At 33.8% G+C, this 21474-nt stretch overlaps 3 protein-coding genes across 5 annotated transcripts; 1 reads left to right on the top strand and 2 right to left on the bottom strand.

The window, feature by feature from the left end:
* Positions 1-54: 54 nt before the first annotated feature.
* On the bottom strand, positions 55-14204 carry LOC130823613 (uncharacterized). Of its 3 annotated transcripts, none has more exons than XM_057688295.1 (14): positions 13967-14203; positions 10073-10300; positions 9490-9571; positions 9273-9376; positions 9072-9198; positions 8880-8974; positions 8190-8313; positions 7556-7636; positions 7087-7185; positions 6810-6995; positions 5312-5452; positions 4451-4498; positions 3225-3341; positions 55-477 (listed from the first exon to the last, which is right to left on the bottom strand). In XM_057688295.1, exons 2-14 carry the CDS (start codon positions 10108-10110, stop codon positions 289-291), a joined length of 1431 nt encoding a protein of 476 aa, XP_057544278.1. In that variant the 5' UTR covers positions 10111-10300; positions 13967-14203; the 3' UTR covers positions 55-288. The 3 variants fall into 3 exon arrangements, with proteins under 3 accessions (XP_057544278.1, XP_057544277.1, XP_057544279.1); XM_057688294.1 differs by having other exon boundaries at positions 3225-3353; positions 13967-14201; XM_057688296.1 differs by lacking the exons at positions 55-477; positions 3225-3341 and adding an exon at positions 3368-3912 and having other exon boundaries at positions 13967-14204.
* A 1695-nt stretch (positions 14205-15899) lies between these two features.
* Positions 15900-18686, bottom strand: LOC130824286 (3'-N-debenzoyl-2'-deoxytaxol N-benzoyltransferase). Its single transcript, XM_057689223.1, has 2 exons — positions 17763-18686; positions 15900-16650 (listed from the first exon to the last, which is right to left on the bottom strand). Exons 1-2 carry the CDS (start codon positions 18566-18568, stop codon positions 16104-16106), a joined length of 1353 nt encoding a protein of 450 aa, XP_057545206.1. The 5' UTR covers positions 18569-18686; the 3' UTR covers positions 15900-16103.
* A 1889-nt stretch (positions 18687-20575) lies between these two features.
* Positions 20576-21148, top strand: LOC130823444 (uncharacterized). Its single transcript, XM_057688064.1, has one exon. It carries the CDS (start codon positions 20576-20578, stop codon positions 21146-21148), a length of 573 nt encoding a protein of 190 aa, XP_057544047.1.
* The last annotated feature ends 326 nt before the right edge of the window (positions 21149-21474 follow it).

Raw genomic sequence — 21474 nt, 5'->3', positions numbered from 1 at the left:
GGGAACTGTAAAAAGAGGTCTTGGGCGAAACCAAACCGAGAATTGGGGAAACAATTATGAACCAAACACCCACAAAATCGCACTTTGGTACAAATTTTCGTTTTCCTTGGTTAACCAGACCTAAACCAAATGGCACCTAACATCTTAGCTTTTACATGAGTGTTACCAGAAGAATACACAAATGCTTCGCCAATTGGATATACACAAATACTAATCCAATTTAAAAGAATAAACAATATAATATAACAAAGAACAACTCGTGCGTACATCAACACTCATGAACACGGTTTACTGTGGTACTCTTTTCAGAATGCAAAGTCGCAAAAGTTGGCTTAAAGTGCCCAGTTTTTCTGATTTCTCGGATTTGGACTTCTTTGAAGCAGGAGAGCAGACTTTTTTTCGATTAAACTTCTGTTTGTCTTCGGGTAATTTACCTAAGTTTTGTGCTGTACTGGTACTCTGCATATCAGTATTCATCTGCATCAAGAAAATGCATGAGCTAACACAACCAAAAGTGCAAAGTATATAAACAGAAAAAAAAAAAAAATCAATTTCTAACACATTTGGTTACATTTTTCTTTCCAGACTTCCAATACAGTCAATAGTAACCGAAGGAAAAAACACATTTTGGTCAAAACTTCTGAATTTTCCTCTACTTTCTGGTTAGGTAGTCGGAGGAGAAGGTGATAAAGGTAAGAAGAGCACAAAAGGGGCCAATCATGGTTCATAGTTAAGTCGTTGGTACTTCAATCACCTACCAAGAGCAGCTCTTGAGTCATATAACCTGCTTGTTGGGTCTTACAGGTTTTTACCTCGCCCCCAAAAGTGGGGGTATTGGTTTCCTAATGCAACTCTCCAAATGCAAATCTGGGGCCAGTCATAGACCCATCTGAGACTTTGCACTATACAGTTGGACCGTGTAATGGACCCATCATGCTGTTGTTCAACAGACTTGCACTTGGTGAAGGTCATTGCTTCCCAATTTCTTTGTATTGACCTTCTTCAAGATAATTTTGATATGAAAAGTTGAGAGTTCTAATGGTCACCAAAGAGGCAAATTATGAACCATTATTGGGCCCAGTTTTGGTTTCCTAATGCAAGTCTTTTAAGATAATCTTGCACTAGGGGTATTGGATTCTAATGCAAATCCCTCCTAAGGTCACACCTGGAGAGCGCGTGTAGGGGGGGGGGGGGGGGATTGGTAAAGGGAAAATATTTTAGAAAATTTGGGCAAGGATTGGAGAATTAATGCTAGGATAATAACGTAGTACTCCTCAAATGAAGGTAAATATTTAACCTAGGGGACACTAGGGCAATGCGCCTGGTGAAAATGTTGCCTCTTAATATTCTGATTCTCTCCTCTTCTCCAACAACTTATTTTTATGTTAACAAACATTCATCTTTTTTCCCTCTGATTTCTAGAGTCTGGCAAATCTTGGCCCATAAATTAGAGGGGTTCAAAGTAATTAATTGAACAAAATAACTAGGGAGGCCAAGATGGCAAGATTTGAACCCCTTTAACCACTAAACACTTAACTACTAATCCACATTTCTTTATTGTAACATTTATACAAACTCATTTGCTTTTATACGCTGTTCCAAAAATATTAGGGGGTCAGGCCCCTTTGAGCCTCAACAAAGGTCTGCCCCTGCCTTCGGTAATATTTTTATCTGATCTTCGGAGTTCTATCTGTTCATTTATGTTAGGAACTTAGGATTGTTATCAATGTTCAATTTTTATTCTCTACAAGGCAGCTTTAGTAGCATATCTTTTGTGCACAGCTTTCTTGTGCAGCGAGCGCTTGTTTGACCATGAAGTAGGTACATGATGCCTAAGACAATTCCTTCACCTTAAAGGGAACTGTTACTCCTGATAAAATTTGCAGGTTTGCCTTAAAGAGAAACGAAGAGTCCGACATGAAGATACTCCAGAAGATTCACCCAGCCATAACCCATAGGCCATAGCCTCAATAGGAAAAGTCTTTCAATCACCATATTTTCTAGTTCCAATCAACCAGTGCTGTTCACCGTTTTGTACGTTGGCTCTCTTTTAGAAGCTGAATCTTTAAATTAGATTACGGATAAGACCCCAAACCTTCAGGTTATGTTATGTTGACAAGGGCAGGGTAAAGCATTATGAACTATACTTCACAATCTCAGTTCTAATATCAACAATCTTTCCTTTTAATTGTACTGCTTCCTCATTCACCCATCAAGCTTCAATTCTGACCGAGGTATCTAACAAGAGAAAGATGCTTCTTGTTTTGTGTACAACTGTACATGAGGTTCATGTAGCAATCTTAGATAAATCTAAACTTATTGCTCAAGGTTGACACTTCGAATATATAAATGACTTTCACCTAACCCGCATCACTTTTACAAAAATTATTTTGGCCTTATTATGATAGAACAAAAATTATCCATGGTTCGCCAATCAGACATGTCAAGTTAAAAAGGCTACAGAATCACCTCAGAAAGAGAAACAGAGATTCCAAAGGGAAGCAAATGAAGAATTGTTTTTACTCTAAAACTAGGGCTTAATGAGCAAGCACAGCTTAAACTTGGGGTTTCTTGGCTCCATCAGCAGCTCTTATCGGTTTTTTGCAACAATTGTGTTACTATGAAGAGCACAAATTCTAATTTCATGGTTTCAGAGAAGATCTTTTATTAAAGATAGGGACCATCTTCCAACCAATTTGCTTACTAATAGGATTATCATGAAGATATGTTGTCCGGCATAGTTTGACAGTGCATTGAGCTTTTGCAATGTTGCACTGTAGACAAATACAAGATGTGGCTCTTATGGAAATCAAATTTCTTGATACATTAAAATCATTTGAAGATGAAGGCTTTAGTTCTATGAGAGTGATTTTGTAAAATGTTTTAGAGAGAGTGATTTGGTGACTCGTGAAGGTGTTGGATTAGGGGTTGTTGTAAGTCTATTGTCATTTTTTGTTAAGTTCCATACATTTCGCTTACTACACTATCAAATTTAGCATTGTCTAGTCCCGGTTAAAGACTATTTTTTAAATACTAATAAAGAATGAAGTGACAATTTCGCTGTGCAAAATGTGGCATGCATGTTGCATGCCTTGCACTGAGAATTCCACTCAGATTACAACCCTTCTTGAGCTATGCAGAGACAAGACCAAACAGAGAAAGGTGGATCACAAGGTCTCCAAGAAACTAATATGAACCACAAGTCATGTATAGCTAGAACACACCTGATTGCTGTTACTCGTATCTATATGCTCTGCCAAGTCAGTGTCTTCTAAAGATGAGCATCGTCCTAAACTCTCCCTGTTAGAGCTTGTGTGAGAGCAGCATTCTTCATCAGATTCCTGGATTTTATCCTGAACATTTGATCATTTCAGACAGGAGAAATTTGATAGTAGTTCAATATAATCTTGTTAATGCACAATAAATCCTGTGACATTTAGACATCTCTTCCACTAAAATGATGCAACATGAGAAGAGCTGACAGCTGGGCAACTTTCAAAGGACGCCATTCTTTACAAAAGCTGAAAGGGAAGGGCATCAGACAAAAGTATAGTGATCAAGTACAGGGTACAGCCAGAAATAGCCACTAATGGTAAGGGCGAGGGATGATCAAGGACTCTGTAGAAATGTTACTCCGCCATATTTTGACCAAGATTTCCTATTAAGGTGATAATTTATCATTTACACGTGTATGCAAATATGAGTAGATCAGTAATATTGATTCGGCATCTTTGCTTATAAAATGCGTAAAGTAAACTATTAAAACCACAAAATTATCAACAATTATTTTCTTCAGTCATCTTAGCTCTTAAAATATCACAACCAATCAGTCTCAAGTTCAATCTGTTGATACAAGCATGAAGGGTCAATTGATAAAAACTGTTGCCTTTTTCTTGAGTCTACATATTTACCCTGAATAAAAAGTATGCAGTACTTCAGTTAATCAATAATTGAACGAGCCAATTGACAACTAATTATAAAATTTTTAAAAAACAGAAGACCCCACATAGTGAACTTGCAATCTGCAGATGCTCTACAATGTATCAAAGTATCAAACCAAACCCACATCTCTAAGGAGTTCATAGGGAAATGCTACTTCTCAAAACAAAATTGCAAGGGTTTTCTAAAGGATGGATTTAGAGCCCTACTTCAGCAATAGAGATCTAGCGTAGAAGATGAAAAACCAGTGTACTCAGGATTTTTCTTCCAAAAATCTACTTTTTTTTCTTTTCCAATTGTATACGGTCACTCACAGGAGCATGGCTTTTCCATGAAACAAAATTAAGAATGTACAATAACCTTGTCTTGTTTCACGGAGGTAAAAATCTTTCGTTTCAGGTTAACAGAACAATAAAGTCTCAACTACATTCCTTTTAAAACCGTAAGGGAAATATGGAAAAAGGAGTTGATTGAGCTCAGATTGAATGCCACAGTAAGAAAGTACTTGTACCTGGAAATTCCCGTCAGCTGCATGCATGACTTTGTTAGATGTCATGTCCTGCATTTATAACTAGTAAAATGTCAATGGCGAAAATCATTTCCCTAGAAGATGAAAACTTAATGTATGCTATATGTCTCTCCTTGCTACCATCGTACTGAATTTGTGATATTTCCTACTAAGCGTGAATGCTTTATGTTCTGTCGACAGGATGGAAGTTGTTAAGATTAAGAAAACGTTTATATAGATTATTCATCTCTAAAACATTAAAAAAAATTACAATAAGATTCTCGAAGGTGTTGACTTACAAAAAAACTTAAGCTTTCAAGATCAATTTAGCTAAAGAGAAATGAGGCGGATTATGAGGAGGCAGAGTAAATAAAATAGAATGAAGCACATGAGAAAATCAAAGAATAGTCAAGAGTACAAACACTCTTATTTGGGTTTGAGGAGGAACGTAAGTTTTATAGAATGACGAGAAGTTCAATAATATACTTGCAATCTCTTTCAAGAGGGTCATGTCTAAAGAAAAAAGACCAAGAATTTTTGGTTGTATCATCCAAGATAAAATAAAAAGAGGCAACATGAGCATCATGTCTAGTGGACAAATTATACATCCTAAGAAAGAGGACTCTAAAGGGTTGATGAGCTGCCCAACTAGTCCCCCGTCCAAATTTTTCAGGCTAATACACGGTAAAAATTTAGAGTGAATATGATAAAAATTTTAAGGCTTTTACAAGGTAAAAGTTTACAGCTAGATATTGAAAAGGAAGAAAATTGTGACAAGTTCATCGAAAAAAATAGAAAGGGAACACATCCACTTCTATGAAGAATGAAATTTGAGAGATAGAACTAGTCAACAATTTTACTTACGTTAGTGGCCAAGACTGGTGCAATTTCGGAGAGAATATCTTCAACAGATTTAGCAGTTGGAAAGCCACAGGAAGCAGAAGATGAGCTTGCTACATTGGTATTCCCAACACGAAAATTGGATAGAATCTCATACAGCAGCCTCTAAAATGAGAGAAACATTTACTTGTTAGTCCTACGTCCGAACCTAAGAAATGTGCAACCAGTATTTGGTGTTTATTTCAGGATGCATCATGCAATAGAAGAGAGCGATTTGTATGCAAATATGATTATAGTTTTTGACAAAAGGTGTCATCTATCTCTATGAGTCACCCTTAAGATACAATGTTATAGAAAACCATTTCAAATAGGGACCAAGGAATCACTTAAAACAAGTAACGCTCTACATGAAATAGTAGACTCCAAAAATATAACCACCTCAAAAGAACAAGCTGCCATGTTCGAAAAACAGAGGGAAAATCATTATTCCATGATAACACGAGCTATTACGTGAAAGTTTTATATTTCAAAATTCAACTAGGTTTCAATGCATTTCGTAATGAACTGGATTAAGTTTTGATAGTGTACTAGCTTGATTAGTCAAAATTAGATATCTAAATTGTTTTATGTAGTCTCCTTGGGGTGCAACCCCAGATCTATAGGCTATAGGTCAGCTGTCAGCATAAAAAATTTATGATTTGTATGATATGAACAATTTTGCTCAAATTTACAAAAGATACCGTAAAGATATTTTGATCTTACCACGACTAAACATATTAAAAGATATCACATACACTTATATCCTGCAATTTGGTTTAGCTTTCGAAAGATGAAATATTTTAGTGTGATTCTGAATTTGTAGTATTACATAGAGAAAAGGAAGTGATGTTTGAAATTACCTACTGCTTCAATTACTTCATCTCAAGTACCTATGTTAGATCCTCGACACTAGTACATGGTACAACACTTGAACACTTCAATTTGGTTCAAAATTTTAGATGATTTCATAAAAATAGCCTAGCCGGACATTTGGACATGTATCTTTGTCTGACATGGCTTAGATCAGCTGGATTACTTATTCTAAATGAGACAAGAAATGAAACAAAAGACCACAAAACCTTCCTATAGCTTCACGCCTATATAAGCTCTTCAGCTTCAGTTTAGTCATCAACTTTTCATCACAGACGATACATTTTAGTCTATAGTTTCAGCATCAACGTTATTCCGCTCAAAAACTAAAGTATTAACTTAAGAACTACTAAAATCAGAATACTATCTTATCATAGAGAAAAACTTTCTTCGCACATGATTTTTACCTTGAAACACGAGAGGTTTATTGTTTAAAATATTTACATGCAACGGTGTAATCTAGTTTACTGTTTACATTTAATCTTTGGTAAAAGTTTATAAATTTTCAAACATGCTACCAAAATGAAAGAATAGATTGGCTAACCTCACTTAAAATTATAAAAAAAGTAAACTAAAGTCTACAGTTATTATTAACTAATTCTTAACTGATTACCTCATCCATGCCAGCACCACCATTGAGATCCTTCAAGTTATGTAATTCCTCAATTTTATTGGACCAGACGGAAGCAAGTTGTGGTGGATGTAGAGTATTGTAGAAGAATATGGAAACTGAATCATAGTAGAACTGTGGTCTTGAAGAGTTATGATCACCATCAAATTTTATGATGTTTTTATCACCCTACATTGACACCGGCAACAAAAGACATTCATGACGCAACTATTTGCAATTTAACATAACAATATTTTAGCGAAAATGCATGTTTATATACCGCATACAATTTGAAGATAATGTCAGTGTGGTGCGGTTGAATAAACTTATCCTCCTTAGCATGTCCAAATAAAGCAGGAATGAATGTTTTGCTTGCAACCTGCAGGAATCACGAGGATTAAAATGACTGTACATTGCCCCAATGTCACAAAGTGACTCCAACAGGTTGGATGTACCCAAATTCAATTTTGTAATAACAAAGAGGAATCACAAGGACCCCAAAAGAGAAATTGACATAAAGACTACTGTCACATTGTTTGTCTAGCCTTTTCCTTTATAACCACGTTTTACAAAAGTATATCAGACACACAAGTAAAGAGTCATCAGTTTAGAAAAGATATGCTAAAAAGAAAAATAAAACTCTAACCTCAAGCTATCATCAAGCAGATTATCAACAAACTCAAGAAACACCTAGTATAGATTAAGACATAGAATGGGGTGTGAATGTATTAAGTAGAATCTTAAGGAACCTGCAAGGCATTGAGGTCCTTGATATCAAATTTCGCCCTCTTCTGAATCATGCGTCGCATGTACTGAACTCCCATCTTCACCTATTATCAAAATAAAGTAATAAACATGAGATCTTCTAGTTAAGACATTACACACATTGTACATATTTAAAATTTTATCTTGTATGTATACATAAACACACCCACAAGTGTGTGAATGTATGTGTGCTCATGTTTTTAGCCAAATGAGAGTGAAAACTAAATCTTCAGTCAAACGTAAAATAAAAGCACATTAAATTAAATAAACTTTTAACTTGCTTCTTTGACTTGATATGAATATAAATACATTAATAATCACTTTGTAGCAGCATTGACAACAAAACACAAACTCTGGGGGGAGATTTTGTTCATCCATTTATAATGATCTTATAGTATTAAAGTTACTGTTTCAGTGCAACTAATTTGAAAACATCACCTAAGATACACTTTTTATTTTACACCGTCGTATGAGATCCTATACAAGTCTCATATCAAAACTTTTACGTAAAAGCAGCCCAGAGCCCAACAAGAAACAATGAAAACAGAGCATGACATCATTAGGTAAAGAAAGTCAGAACAGTAACCACATCAAAGTTACAGAGGAAATCAAACTTACAGTGAATTTGGGAAGCCGTATCTTGTAGACATCAACAAGTTCCATCATAAGATCGAATAAATTAGTGAACGCACTATCTAGAACCATCCCAGAGATTGAAGGATCCTTCGATCCATAAAGAAGGCTGCAAGAACAAAATAGAGTAGCAGCAGTACGATGTTATTTTAAGTAGGAAATCTTAAAAAAGCCTTTTGATTCAAGCTTTTAAAAAAATCACAAAGTCGCAAAATCATGTATCGACAGCACTAGAACGGCACACAAAAGGCTATAAAAATTTAACAATTTTAGACGCCTTTGATGGAGTTCTAACATCACTACTCAGCTACACCATGAGGAAGTCATATAACCACTCTACGTAACACTCCAGCAAAAGATCAAACTATACATTTAGCTTATATGGACTCCAATTTAAGTTCATCAAAAATTTCATCACCACCTTCATACAAAGCAAGGCAAAAAAGCATTGGCAATAACAGATCCAGCAATTTTAACACGACTTACAGTTAGGGAAGTAGAATGGATATCAAACCAAAGCGGGGGGAGGGGGGATGAGAACCATTTAAAAAATGTCAAATGTTCAATATATTGAGCAGAAAAACAAGAATAAATATTGAAGAAACCCGCACAACAGAGTAAATAATTATAACAAAGCCGATCAGAGGAACTTTACAGAAAAGGTAGCATGTATACCTTGTGACAGCACCCATAGATCTTCCCCAAAGGCCTATATGCGCTACACGCTTTTGACTTCTTAGATATGAGATTACAACCCTGAGATCATCTTTCTGGAATAAGAAAAAGAGAACAAATAAAGTTTAAGGTAATGCGACCAACCATAAATTTTTAACTGATAAGAAAGCTCCCTTTAACATATATACAAACCTCATGCCATCCAAGGCTAACATATTTACCATCAGATAAGCCTGATCCCGAGAAGTCCAGAGTAAATACTGTAATATTTGCTGGAAGAAGAACAACCGCAGCTTCATTTGCATCTGCTCGGCATCCACTGTAGTACAATAGTTTATCAATTGTGAATTTTATATCCTCAATCAAATACAAACATCAAATTTATTGACAAACCTATTGCCATGACAGTATACAACACATGGAAGAGCAGGATTTTCTGGGAGAAGAGATGGAACATAATGACTACACTTCAAGGTTTGGCCTCTTCCATTTTCAAGCTGCATAGTTTCATCACAGAAGCAAGGCACAAAGTTCAAATGACAAAATAATGCAGCACAATAACAAATACCAGAATAAAACTACTGGAGCTAGTGTTGATGCCCATACTTGCCTCCAAATCCTCTCTTTTGTATGCTCTGCCAGCAAGTGTAAAATCCTTCTCCCACAAGTACTGATCTGGATCGTACACAGCCCTATACAATACCCACACAAAAGCAAAACAGAACGTGAAGAGGCAACAGCCAAAATTGTATCAACAACAATAATATAGACATATAGTAGCCACCCAAGTAAAGCCAACACTAATCATTTTAACAATTGCCCAACACCTTATTATCTATTAAAGTAGCCTTGGTATCCCCCACAAGAATCTCGGTCACTAGAAATCATGCTATGTAACAAAGACCACAATCACCACACTCACAATCAGAGAGAGCCTTGATCAACATTTGTGAGCAAAAATAAGTGGTGTGAATTCTTGACTTCAATAAGTTCCTATATAGGAAGCAAGGCAACAGAGGGAGACTTCATCTACTTATAAATCACTTGAAGCAAATTGTGTTTACAGCATGCTAACCTCAAAGGCCAAAGTTAACAAACATAAATCATGGAAAACCAAGAGCAGCGGCAAAAGTTCATATAGATGATGGGCTCACAAGTAAATATGCTCAATGCAGGAGAAATGGAATAGATACCTGGGAGGTCGAATCACAAAATTGATAAATTGCTCCATCAGTGTATATTTAGGTGAGAACCATAATGAGTTCTCTATAACCCTAAAGTTCTACCAGAAACCATAAGAAAGGGTGTCGATGCCAGAATCAGCCTGCTTATTGGAGCTCCCAGAAAATACAATTGAACTTCGCCAATGTAATACCAACCCTCTTAAAACATCAACAGCAAGTCTAGAAGCAACAAATATCCTGGAATCGACATATTAGAGCCATTAGCCACTGAAGAAGCAATAACTACAACCAAAAAGGTATAGACACTCACAAGTTGAAGGAAAACACTGTAGAAAAGTACAACCAAGAACCACTTAAGATAATTAATCTAAGATCAACCAAGGCGTAAGGCCCAAAAGTCCCAAATTTTCTTTTTTTTCGTTTCCTTTAAATTAAATTCAAGACCCTCCCCTCCTTCCTTACCATTCAAAGAAAGACACCACACTATCAACTAAACACATTTAAAAAATGCTACAACATCAAAAACTACTACTAAAGTTACGAATTCAATTGCAAATCCTAATATACATAGAGCAAATGGTTGCATCCAAACTATGTGTAAATTTAGCTTGCAAAAGAAACCCTTCTAATTAGTTCATATCCACACGGTTTTGTAATAGGAGTCATAAATTTGAACAATGATTACATAAGCAAGTCAATGGCTATCCATACAATTTTTTAATAGGTATCATATTCCCTATCATTTTTTTGGAAATTAAAGTTATATTAATAACCCATGAAAAGCATTTGATACCCCTCCAAAACCCCTCCAAATCAACAAATATTCAAACCTGAGCCCGGACTTAGCATATGAGCCCTAACAAAACAATGTAAGCCACATATGAATACCCTATTATAGAAATGGCCAATACAACCATATGGGATCAGGCACACATACTAGCAAAAGGCCTAGTCAAGAGAAAATTAAGCATTAAATCAAGCAGGCCTAAACAAATACAAAAAATGCAAAAGGGAACAAAAGCCTTTCGTATGAGCTAAGGCCAAAAGATGATCCGAAACCGTAGCACTAGCAGTGATTGTGTCATAGTGTCGTAGTTGACTCAGCGAGTTACATTATTTGGATTTGCTTTAGTATGGAGGAAAAATTCAGGATTGTAATTCGATGGCCAAAAGATCTTATGCTTGGGGTTAGATTTGTATACCCATTTCAATTTATTTTTTAAATACAAGTTATTATTTCAATTCTAGAACCGAAGAAACTATTGAAAAATAGTACAATAATTGATTTTTAATGAAATCAAAATATTTTATTTACACCAATATATAAGAAACAAAAGGGTACATGTGGCTGAAGAAAGAAAGAAGAAAACGGAGAACAAAAGAGATAAGCAAGATTGAGGAAGGTCAAAAGCAAGGGGAGAGGTGAAGAGTCGGTGCCTTAGGTATGCATATTGTTTAGTCTTTTGTTAACTCTTGCATCATTTTTTCTTCTTTTCTATTATCATTTTCTTCAATTTGTCTTTTTCTCTCTTCTCCTTCTATTCTTCTCTCCCTCTTCTAATAAAGGTCTTGACCTTGAGTTCTTAATTAGAAAATTTCAGTGAATGAGTAGCTAGGGAATAGTAATTAGATTCGAACAAATCGAAACAACAATTGCATGGAAAAGACTAAATAAGGTAACACTTAATACATCAAACGTTAATTAAAAATTAAATTTAGAAATTTAGTAAAGATGTGGCTCACATACTCTCACCTAGTTAGACATGTAAGCTTTAATCTGGCTTCTCACTTTTTTCAACTAAACACAAAAATTACAAAACCCCAATAATGCAAAATGTTGAACATCAAATTTTCACTAAATCTTCAATACCCGTCCATTTTAAACACAATTTTAGACTCATAAACCACACATATCTCTCCTCTTATTATGGAGGGAATCCCAAACTTCACTTCATCGAAATCATATAAAATATAGTAATAGCTCTATTTTGGTTTGACTAGGAATCTTTGTGTCCGTTAGTATCGTTCAATTTTTAAGTCTTCCTAATAACTAAACAAGGTTGCAAGATGATTCATATACAATCAAACCTTACGCTTGGCAAGATAAATTACTTTTGGAACCTACTCCTCTTAATCTTCCTCTTAGTTATTTATTTCCTTTTGAGACTATTTCATCCTTTGACATTTCCCCCTACAAATGCATAGTGTTAACCAAATGCTAATTAGAAATATATTAAGTAGATTGGTTTCCTAAATAAACTTAAAATGTCTAGTGGTAAGCTACATAATTGTCAAATCTAAGGAGGATATACATTTCAACAGATCACCAATATCTAATCATCAATAACAAAAGGATAAAAATTGTCTTAGCATAGAAGAAAAAGTCATGTGCCAACTTAGTGCACACTAAAATAGTGTGAACATACCTCAATATGATGAGGAGTGAAGAGTAGAAAATGTGGGTTAGTGACGTGTGAGTTATAAAAAAGAGTTAGGAGTGGTGCCCAATAAAATTTGTAAGCACTAAGTATATATTAGACTTTGTTACTACAGAGAACTGTAAATCAATATGTTGGGATGAGTTATCCCACATCGATAAATTGAAAATGGTGTGCACGCTTTATAAGCTATTAGAGACCTTCTTCCCATTGCCATATGGTTTTGGGATGGTATATATCTCCTTGGCTTATGAAGTGTGTGCACTTGTGTCCCCCCGTTAATATGCTGGCATTCACAATAAGTCCAGCCTAATTTAACATGGTATCCGAGCCGATGGTTCGATCAACAATTTAAAAATGGTAGGTTCGAAAAGAATGGCGTTCCTACCCTAATTGATTACTCCCACATGCGAACTTGACGGGGGTTCGCATGTGAGGGGGGTGTTGGGATGAGTTATCCCACATCGATAAATTGAAAATGGTGTGCACGCTTTATACGCTATTAGAGACCTTCTTCCCATTGCCATATGATTTTGGGATGGTATATATCTCCTTGGCTTATGAAGTGTGTGCACTTGTGTCCCCTCGTTAATATGCTGGCATTCACAATAAGTCCAGCCTAATTTAACAAAATAAAACTTTAGTATCTCATAATCATTAAATGCACGAAATTATAAGGAAAAAAGCACTTATGAGATTTGTTTCCTTAAACAAGAGCTATATAAGTTCTTGCTTTAATGATGTAGGTCAAATTGAGTGACTACCTAATAAAATTAATGGCAGTTTCATCAAATATCTTCAAAAATTTAGAATCTTATTCCAATTATAGCTGGATGATGAGAAAATGAACTTCTCATTTGCCTCATTTTAGTTGTCATTCACTTACCCCACTGCTTTATTCTTCCATAAACTATATATGGTGCTGCTTTGCAGTTTCCCATCAAATCACCAAGCCCAACTTTTAACAAAAGCACACTTAACTAAATAGGGCAAACATTTTATACACTTGAGACAAAAATATATAACTAACCTGCCACAACAAAATTAACAACCCTTATTTTACAAATTCAAGAATGGAATGATAAAATTACAATACGTTACACAATAGCAAATCCTTTGTAACAGAATAGCATCACCAAGATGACATGAAATCTGCCACAAAATGGAACAAATAGATCACCGTGAAACCCAATTAGATATTAATTCAACAGAAGTTGAATAATTTCCACTTCAAGTAATAATCCTACTGGATATAAGAACCAATCGAAAAAGAAAACTTGAGTTGAAACCCAGTAACAAATCGACCCAAGAATTGAAACAAAGTAAGCAATTAACTTACTAATTCACAACACCCTAATCTCTAAAAAAAAGAAAATTCAAATTTCAAACACATTATCACAACTAAGTAAAGAAGTCTCAATCAAAGCTAGCAAAAAGAGAAATGCAATGGAGGATGAGAACTCACACAAAAATGGCGCAAACTACTAGTTTGGGTAGAGTAATTTGCAGTCCTTTCCGGGGAGCAAGTAGATTTGGCGGGAGAATTAGCAGCTAAATACCGTTCAGGCGTGCAGAATGGTACGGATCCGGGTGGAGATCTTAGAGAAGTGCTGTGTATCCTTGAGTTTCTGAGTGGGTTGAGTTGGGTTAAGTTAGGACCTTCCGAGTGTCTGAGTAGAGAAAAGGTAGAGTGGAGTGCCGTGTGCGCGCTTTTATCTTTTAATTTACTTTGTGTTACACTTGAAAGAGTGATTAAGACATAAAGTACCCTTGAGAACCGTGTCTTGTCTGATTTGAGTAAGTTTATTTACTTATTTATTTTTGATTTAAGATTTTAAGTTTGATTCGAGTAAGTTTATTTATTTATTTATTTTTGATTTAAGATTTTAAGTTTGATTCAGACCCTTTTATCTATAATTTAAGGTAAAAGTAAATTATATATATAGTCCTACATTTTAAGGACAACTATGTATGTGGCCTCTACACTTTTCTAGTGATTAATTATTCATCAAAATCAAATGAGAAGATGACGGTGAAATAGAAGGAGTATCTTAGTCTTAAGGGAAAAAAATATCAATGACTTTATAAAATATAATATGGAGTGTTTGACAATTGATTGGCTGATGCGTTGTTCAGTTTATTTATTTGACAAGTTGATAGCAATTTTATTAATATTTATTTTAACGTTGTAAGTCATTTGTTCATTGAAATATTTGGTAAAATTAGTTATTGAATGTTGGTTGTTCATCAATAAAAAAATAAGTCAATAAACCAAAATGCAAGCTACTTTTTATTTGACTCACATGTCAACTTTTCAATTTACTTAAAAGTAATTTACAAAATACAATATAATTTTTTAATTGTATAATTGATTAATAAGCTAAAAATCAAAATACAACAATAACATATATATTGAATCAACAACAAACAAACATGTTACAATTGACATCAAATAACGGATAAATTAATAAAAAGTATGATTGTAGTAGAATAAATTTGAGATTTTTGCATATTCTCTTTCAATCTTTGAATTTATATGGAATTGAATCTCATACATTCGTATTACTATCCTCAATTCCTCATTATCATCTTTATTAATTTCGATTCTTAATCAAAAAACAATACACACTAATAACAATCCCTTAGCTTGCCCTATTTTATATCGATAAGAAGCATAACACAAATAAAACACATAGGTGAATGCATTAGTTATATACCTCCTCTATCTCCCTGAGTTTCCCCAAAATTCTATTTAACCCGTTCATTAAGAATTACAATATTTCCACCATTTTCATTAATTCTTATTCACATATTTTTTTATTTTTCTTTTTTTAATCATATCCATACAATTTTTATGTCTCCAACACTTTTTTAATTTTTATGTCATTTCCCATTATATTTTATTAACAGTGACTAGGGCTGTACAAAACCGGATACCAAGTCGACCCGGATCCGGATATCCGGTTTTTTGGATACCTTAAAACGTGATTCGATTTCGACCCGAATTAAACTGGATATCCAGATTTCTTTTTCAGTTCAACCATGCGTTTTTTATCTTTATTTTTATTTTTAAAAAATTTATTATATAAAATTCAAATACTAACTTCTAAAAATATTTAGCTTAGTTAGTCATAAAAGACAAATTAAGAAATTTAAAGAATAACATTATTACACATTGGTTTAAGTAAGACCAATCATAAAAAAAAATTGCGGGAGAAAAATTATATATTAAGATTAAATCCGACGTAAGCTTAATGGATACCATCACAATTTTATTTACGAAAAAAGTATACGTATATATATATATATATATATATATATATATATACATATATATATATATACATACATATATATATATATATATATATATATATATATATATATATATATATATATATATATATATATAATTGGATACCGGATATCCGGTTTCCAAAAATATGTGACCCGAATCCGAATTATCCGTTACCCAGTTTAAAAACCGCATACCCGATCCAGATTATCCGATTTGCGAAAACAAAACCGAATACCGGATATTTCGAATCGGGTTTCTATACACACCCCTAACAGTGACAGAGGGAGTATATATAGCTAATATCTTAGCTTAAATCAAAATCAAGTTTACAAAATTTATCCATTTGATCCATAAATTTCATCCTAGCTGATTCACGCATGCAAACCAAAACCTTAAACCCAAGATCATCATCATTTAGTTTATTCCTCCCATGAGAAGAATAGGGCAAGAAATAACAAGGCTCAATACTCCCCATAAAATGCTTAGAAAGAGGAAACACCGTCACCGGACCACCTGACCCGAAATCGACCTTAGAATGACCTAAGTGTCTCCAATCAGTAAACCCACTGACATCTTGACCTGCTGTTATCCCTTTGTCATAATTCTCCTTCTGAAAGTCAATGTATGATCTCACATATTCATCTGTTGCATTGTATTTACTGTTCTTTATTAGCATTGCTGTCTTCCATATGGGCTGATTCAGTAGTTCTTCTGCAGTTAGTTGAACATACATTTGCATACAACCATTACCCCAATATCCTTTTGGTAATGCTGGTTTTGTTACTTTTCTTATGTTCATTAAGTATGCAAACTTCACTTTTCTATCCTTTGGTATATTTGATGCTTTTACCCTATTTTGTTAAATAATAAAAATTTGTGTTAATGTCAGCATATAATCGAAAAAACAGAACGTGCACACTTTATAAGCCTAGGATATATCATCCCAAAACCTTCGGAAAAAAGACTCTAATAACTTGTAAATTGTGCACATTATCTTTAATTCATCGATAAGGGACAAATTATCCTAATATCATTTGTAAATATTCAATAATGCAACGCAACCTATTTCTTATTTGGTTTGCTTAAATTAATTTGGGTGTTAGAATTTTAATATATTTCAACAAAATGTATATATAATTAGAGTATATAACAAAAATAATGGATTGATGTAGAGGTTATAGGCTGGCTTATTAAGGGGCTGGAACTAATGTTTTTGTTTTTTCTAATTATTATAAAAATTAATTTTCATCGTTAAAATCTTAGGTTAATAATTACAAAAAAGTTTTTCATTTCACCCTTTTGATAAAAGTTCAATTCTCACTTCTACGACAAGGATTGATTTTCATTGCTTTAATTAGGATTCTCTCCACTTAACCCAAACCAAAAATAGAGCACACTAGTCACTAGTATACGATATCCTAATATTACAATTATAAGCAAATAATTAACAAATAAAGTAAAGTTTAATATAAATTAAGCGCACACTAATTTTATTAACAATACACTAGCTCGCTATTATGTTAAGGTTGTAGCAAATCATTTTTTCAATTATTTTTTGGTGATTAGAGATTATTAGTATAAAAATATAACTTTAGAAAATAATACAAGTATATATTATTGTGATTAAATTTATCGAATACGTGACGTTTTTAACGTAAAAATTAAATATTATTTTTTTTAAAATTAATTTATTAAATAAATCATTTTTCAATCAATTAAAATTATCAACTTCGCTATGTATATAGAATTACTACATTGTATTATTTAACTATATTTTACTAGCTCTAATTTAAAAAAAAAATTAGATTCCAAAATAAAGGAAATATTATCATCCACTTAAATAGTTTCGTTTCTCAAAATTCACTAAAAATAACATTTATCACTTTTAATATTTTTATTATACATATGATTATATATGATTATTAGTATGTATGATATCAGTCAATTCAATGATACTACTAACCTTGCTTGCCAAATGAAAGCGCCTAAAGCTTCAAAAGTGGTAAATTTTGAACCGGACCGTTCAACCAAATACTCCTTAAACCGGTCCAACCACTTTTCCAGCATCGGAAAACAAACTCTAACAACCGGTCCAACGTTTTGCATATAAGGCGAAAACTCCTTATCCAAACTCAAAAACTCTCCAAATGGAAACTCGACCCGGGTTGGTTCTCTCGGACCAAGCAAAACATCTCGATTCCAAACCGGTTCAACCATTAACCGAGTCTCTCCACGAGTTAATTCAGCTACCCAAGTAAAAAACTCGGATGCTCCCATCCCATCACACAACATATTATGAACAGCTGATCCAAGAACATACCCTCCACATTTAAACAAAGTGATCTGTAATATCATGGGATGCTCCATTGCTTCATTCGGATCCGGGTTGGGGACTAATTGATCGGATAGGGATTCATCCGGGTCATCCAAGTAGTTTAGGGTTTCCAATGAGAAATCCATGGAGGCTTTTACTACTGGAATGCCCCGATTAGGGGTGCAGAGCAACTCGTACCCACCACCACCGACTGGACGGATTGTACCCGTGAGAGGGTAGTAGGGACCGAGAGCGGTTCGTAAAGCGGATGTGATGAGGTTAAATGGGTCGGGTATTTGGTTTGATGGGTAGGCGTAGACCCGGAAGTAGCGGAATGTGACATGGAGGTTGAGATCAATGTCAAGATGAGAAAGAGGGAGTGTGTGAGTTTGGGTGAAAGGTGGGTTGTTTGGTGAGATGTTGGTGGTTTCTTCAATGGAGATTGTTTCCACCATTTTTGCGTAGTAATGAAAAGGAAATTGGGGGAGACGGAGGAATTTTCTGTGCTTATGTTAGGAGGGAAGGAATAAGGGAGGAATTCTTACTTTATTTGTAAGAGAAGGATCCAAAGGCCAAAGCGGTAGTTGAACGAAAGATAAACTTTTCGAGCCCCACTTAAATAATTAGTTTATTTTTATAATTAATTATTATAAAATTATTTTTATTTGGATATTTATGAAAAATTATAAAATCTTAAGCAAAATATGTTAATTTATCAATGTTTAATTGTAATCGCCTTTCAATCTTTTCTCTCTTCTCTCTAAGAAAATTCTAATTTTTATAGTTGATTTGGGATTATTATAAACTTTTTGATTGATAATAAGCCCTTAATTTATTCCGTTTTAATCTTTTTGAATATGATTAAAATAAATTTTTATTCTCTCCCTACAAAAAAGTTGCTCTACCCATTCATTGGGTTGATTCTACTCATATATTGAGTTTTGATCTCTCTTTTCTTGAGAGTTTAAAGTTATGAAGTTTGCTTTATAATTGATTTGTTTGTAGAGATTAATGAGATAATGTAGGAGACACTAAAATAGCAATTATCATCAACTACATCAAATTCTAGGTAGTCTCCATCACTATCCATGTATATGTCTTCTGCAATGTGGGATGTAAATGTTGATCAAGGCCATTCAGTTATAAGTCTTATTTCAAGTTCAAGCTACTGGAGGCTCTACATTGTTTGTGCACAGCAGCATTCAGCACGTGTTCTTTTGACAAGCATAACAAAGTTGGTTTAAATTTAGTTTGCTTAGGTGGCATTCTGTTTTTTTGTATAGTTTGTTATAAGGTTGTTAGGGATCAAAAGTTTGTTATAAATATTAAGGATTCTGATCACCTACAATGTAAATTACTATTCACTTTATAGGATATAATATTTTATTATTGTTAGTTTTAAAACAAAAAGGAAAAATAGTTTAGATAATAAACATAATTTCAGATTAAGTTAGATTTCAGTTTCATTTGCCCCCAAAAAAAGATTTTCCCACCCAAATATTAGAATTCCCTCCAATATTACAAATTTTCAACAAAAGTAAAAATTTTTACATAAAAGTCAACATTAATTTTTCAACACATTTGATCTATCTATAAATAAATCAAACTGTGTATGAAACCAGATCAACACTTCTTCATTTCAATTTCTTCATTTGTTGTCCTCCCCTTTTAAATTGTTCATAAGAATTTGGATCCAATCCTATTTCTTTCATCAATTCTACAAAACCAACAACAAGCAATTAAAAATAGCAAATGGCTGATGTTCAAATTCAAGAAGAGGAATTCATTAATTCTGATATTGAGGTATTTATTTCTTACTTTGAAAACCTTAATATAGATTCTGAATATGACATTTATGATGAGTACACAAGTGAGAATTGTGGAAACATAGATGTCAGTTTGAGTTTAGAGGAACCCATAAGCCATATTCAATCATTAACACGGGAGGAAACAGAAACTGAACCGAACCAACAGCAAACATTAAGACAACAACCAGTAGGTAGTAAGAGGGAACTACCAGTTCAGACCAGAAAGTTAATTGTACAACAGTTAACTAGTTTGTCTAAAGAACCAAATAGACGTTTGCCACGGGGTACAATTAAAACAATTGCATTGCAACATAACACATCTAGGTGGACAATAGCAAGGCTGTCGGAATCAGCCAAAACATCAATGCAAAATGGCATTGTAATTGATGCTAATAGTAGAAAAAGGGGAAGAGTTGGTAGGAAACCAAGAGTGTTTGACATGAATTTGCAAAGAGAACCACAATTAGAGCAATGGCCACTGCATTAGGCATTGGTCATTCATAAGTTTATAGAATGATGAAATCCGGTAATATTAGAGCATACACAAATTCAATTAAACCAAAACTTTCTCATGACCACAAAATGAGAAGAATTAACTTCATTTTATCCCAAATAATACCACCCACTATAGATAATATACCAAAATTTGGACTTATGTATAATGTCGTGCACATAGATGAAAAATGGTTCTACATGAGTAGGGCAACACAGAGGTATTATTTATTCCCTTGGGAAGAGGAGGAACCATATAAATGTGTGCAAAATAAAAATTTCATAGGCAAAGTGATGTTTATAGCAGCTGTTGCAAGACCTCACATTAATTCAGCTGGTGAAGTGTTGTGGGATGGAAAAATAGGAATTTTTCCGTTTACAGAGACTTATTATGCAATGAGGAGGTCAGAAAACAGACCAGCGGGTACAGCACAATTACGAGCAATAACAAGAGTTACACGCGACGTTCTACGAGACAAACTAATCACTGAAGTCCTACCAGCAATAAGATCAAAATGGCCAGCAAATGGGGTGAAAGATATTTGGATTCAACAAGATAACGCCAAGCCGTATATTTTAATAAATGATCATGCATTCAATGAAGAAGCCAAGAAAGACGGATTTAACATTAGACTAGTTTGTCAACCGGCCTCTAGTCCAGATATGAACATTTTGGACTTGGGATTTTTTAGCGCTCTGCAATCAATTCAATTCAAGTTTCTTTTGTGTGAATGAATCAATAAAAGAAAAACATTTCTGTTTCTTTTGTTGCTGTTTTTCTTACAAATTCAATTCTATCTCAAGACTACAACAAATCGAAAATCGAAAGATCCCCTCGTAGAAGGTTGTGTCAAACAACAATGTGAAAGAGAATATTTAGAATTGTCAGATCTCATATAGATATCATATACAACGATCGTAGTTTTGTTAATTTTGAATTATATTTGGTTAAAGTTGCTATGTACTTGCTAATTTTTATCTCTGATGTAGATATCGTATGACTCTTTATTAATGAATCAGGTATTATTAAAAAAAAAAAAGCAAAACATGAGAAAAAAATT

Source organism: Amaranthus tricolor, chromosome 9 (assembly GCF_026212465.1).
Source record: "Amaranthus tricolor cultivar Red isolate AtriRed21 chromosome 9, ASM2621246v1, whole genome shotgun sequence".
Lineage (NCBI taxonomy): Eukaryota > Viridiplantae > Streptophyta > Magnoliopsida > Caryophyllales > Amaranthaceae > Amaranthus > Amaranthus tricolor.
The sequence above is the reverse complement of the archived record's forward strand: the minus strand, read 5'-3'. Positions and strand labels throughout refer to the sequence as shown.

Bases quoted from the DNA above. Each gene is read 5' to 3' on its own strand.
- LOC130823613 (XM_057688294.1), bottom strand. From the start codon at position 10,110: ATGGAGCAATTTATCAATTTTGTGATTCGACCTCCCAG. The intron at 9,572-10,072 runs GTATCTATTCCA...GGTATTGTATAG, and splicing joins TTTGTGATTCGACCTCCCAG to GGCTGTGTACGATCCAGATC. The intron at 8,314-8,879 runs GTATACATGCTA...TTGTTCTTGCAG, and splicing joins TCTATGGGTGCTGTCACAAG to CCTTCTTTATGGATCGAAGG.
- LOC130823444 (XM_057688064.1), top strand. From the start codon at position 20,576: ATGTATAATGTCGTGCACATAGATGAAAAATGGTTCTACATGAGTAGG.
- LOC130824286 (XM_057689223.1), bottom strand. From the start codon at position 18,568: ATGGTGGAAACAATCTCCATTGAAGAAACCACCAACATCTCACCAAAC. The intron at 16,651-17,762 runs GTTAGTAGTATC...TTAACAAAATAG, and splicing joins GCTTTCATTTGGCAAGCAAG to GGTAAAAGCATCAAATATAC.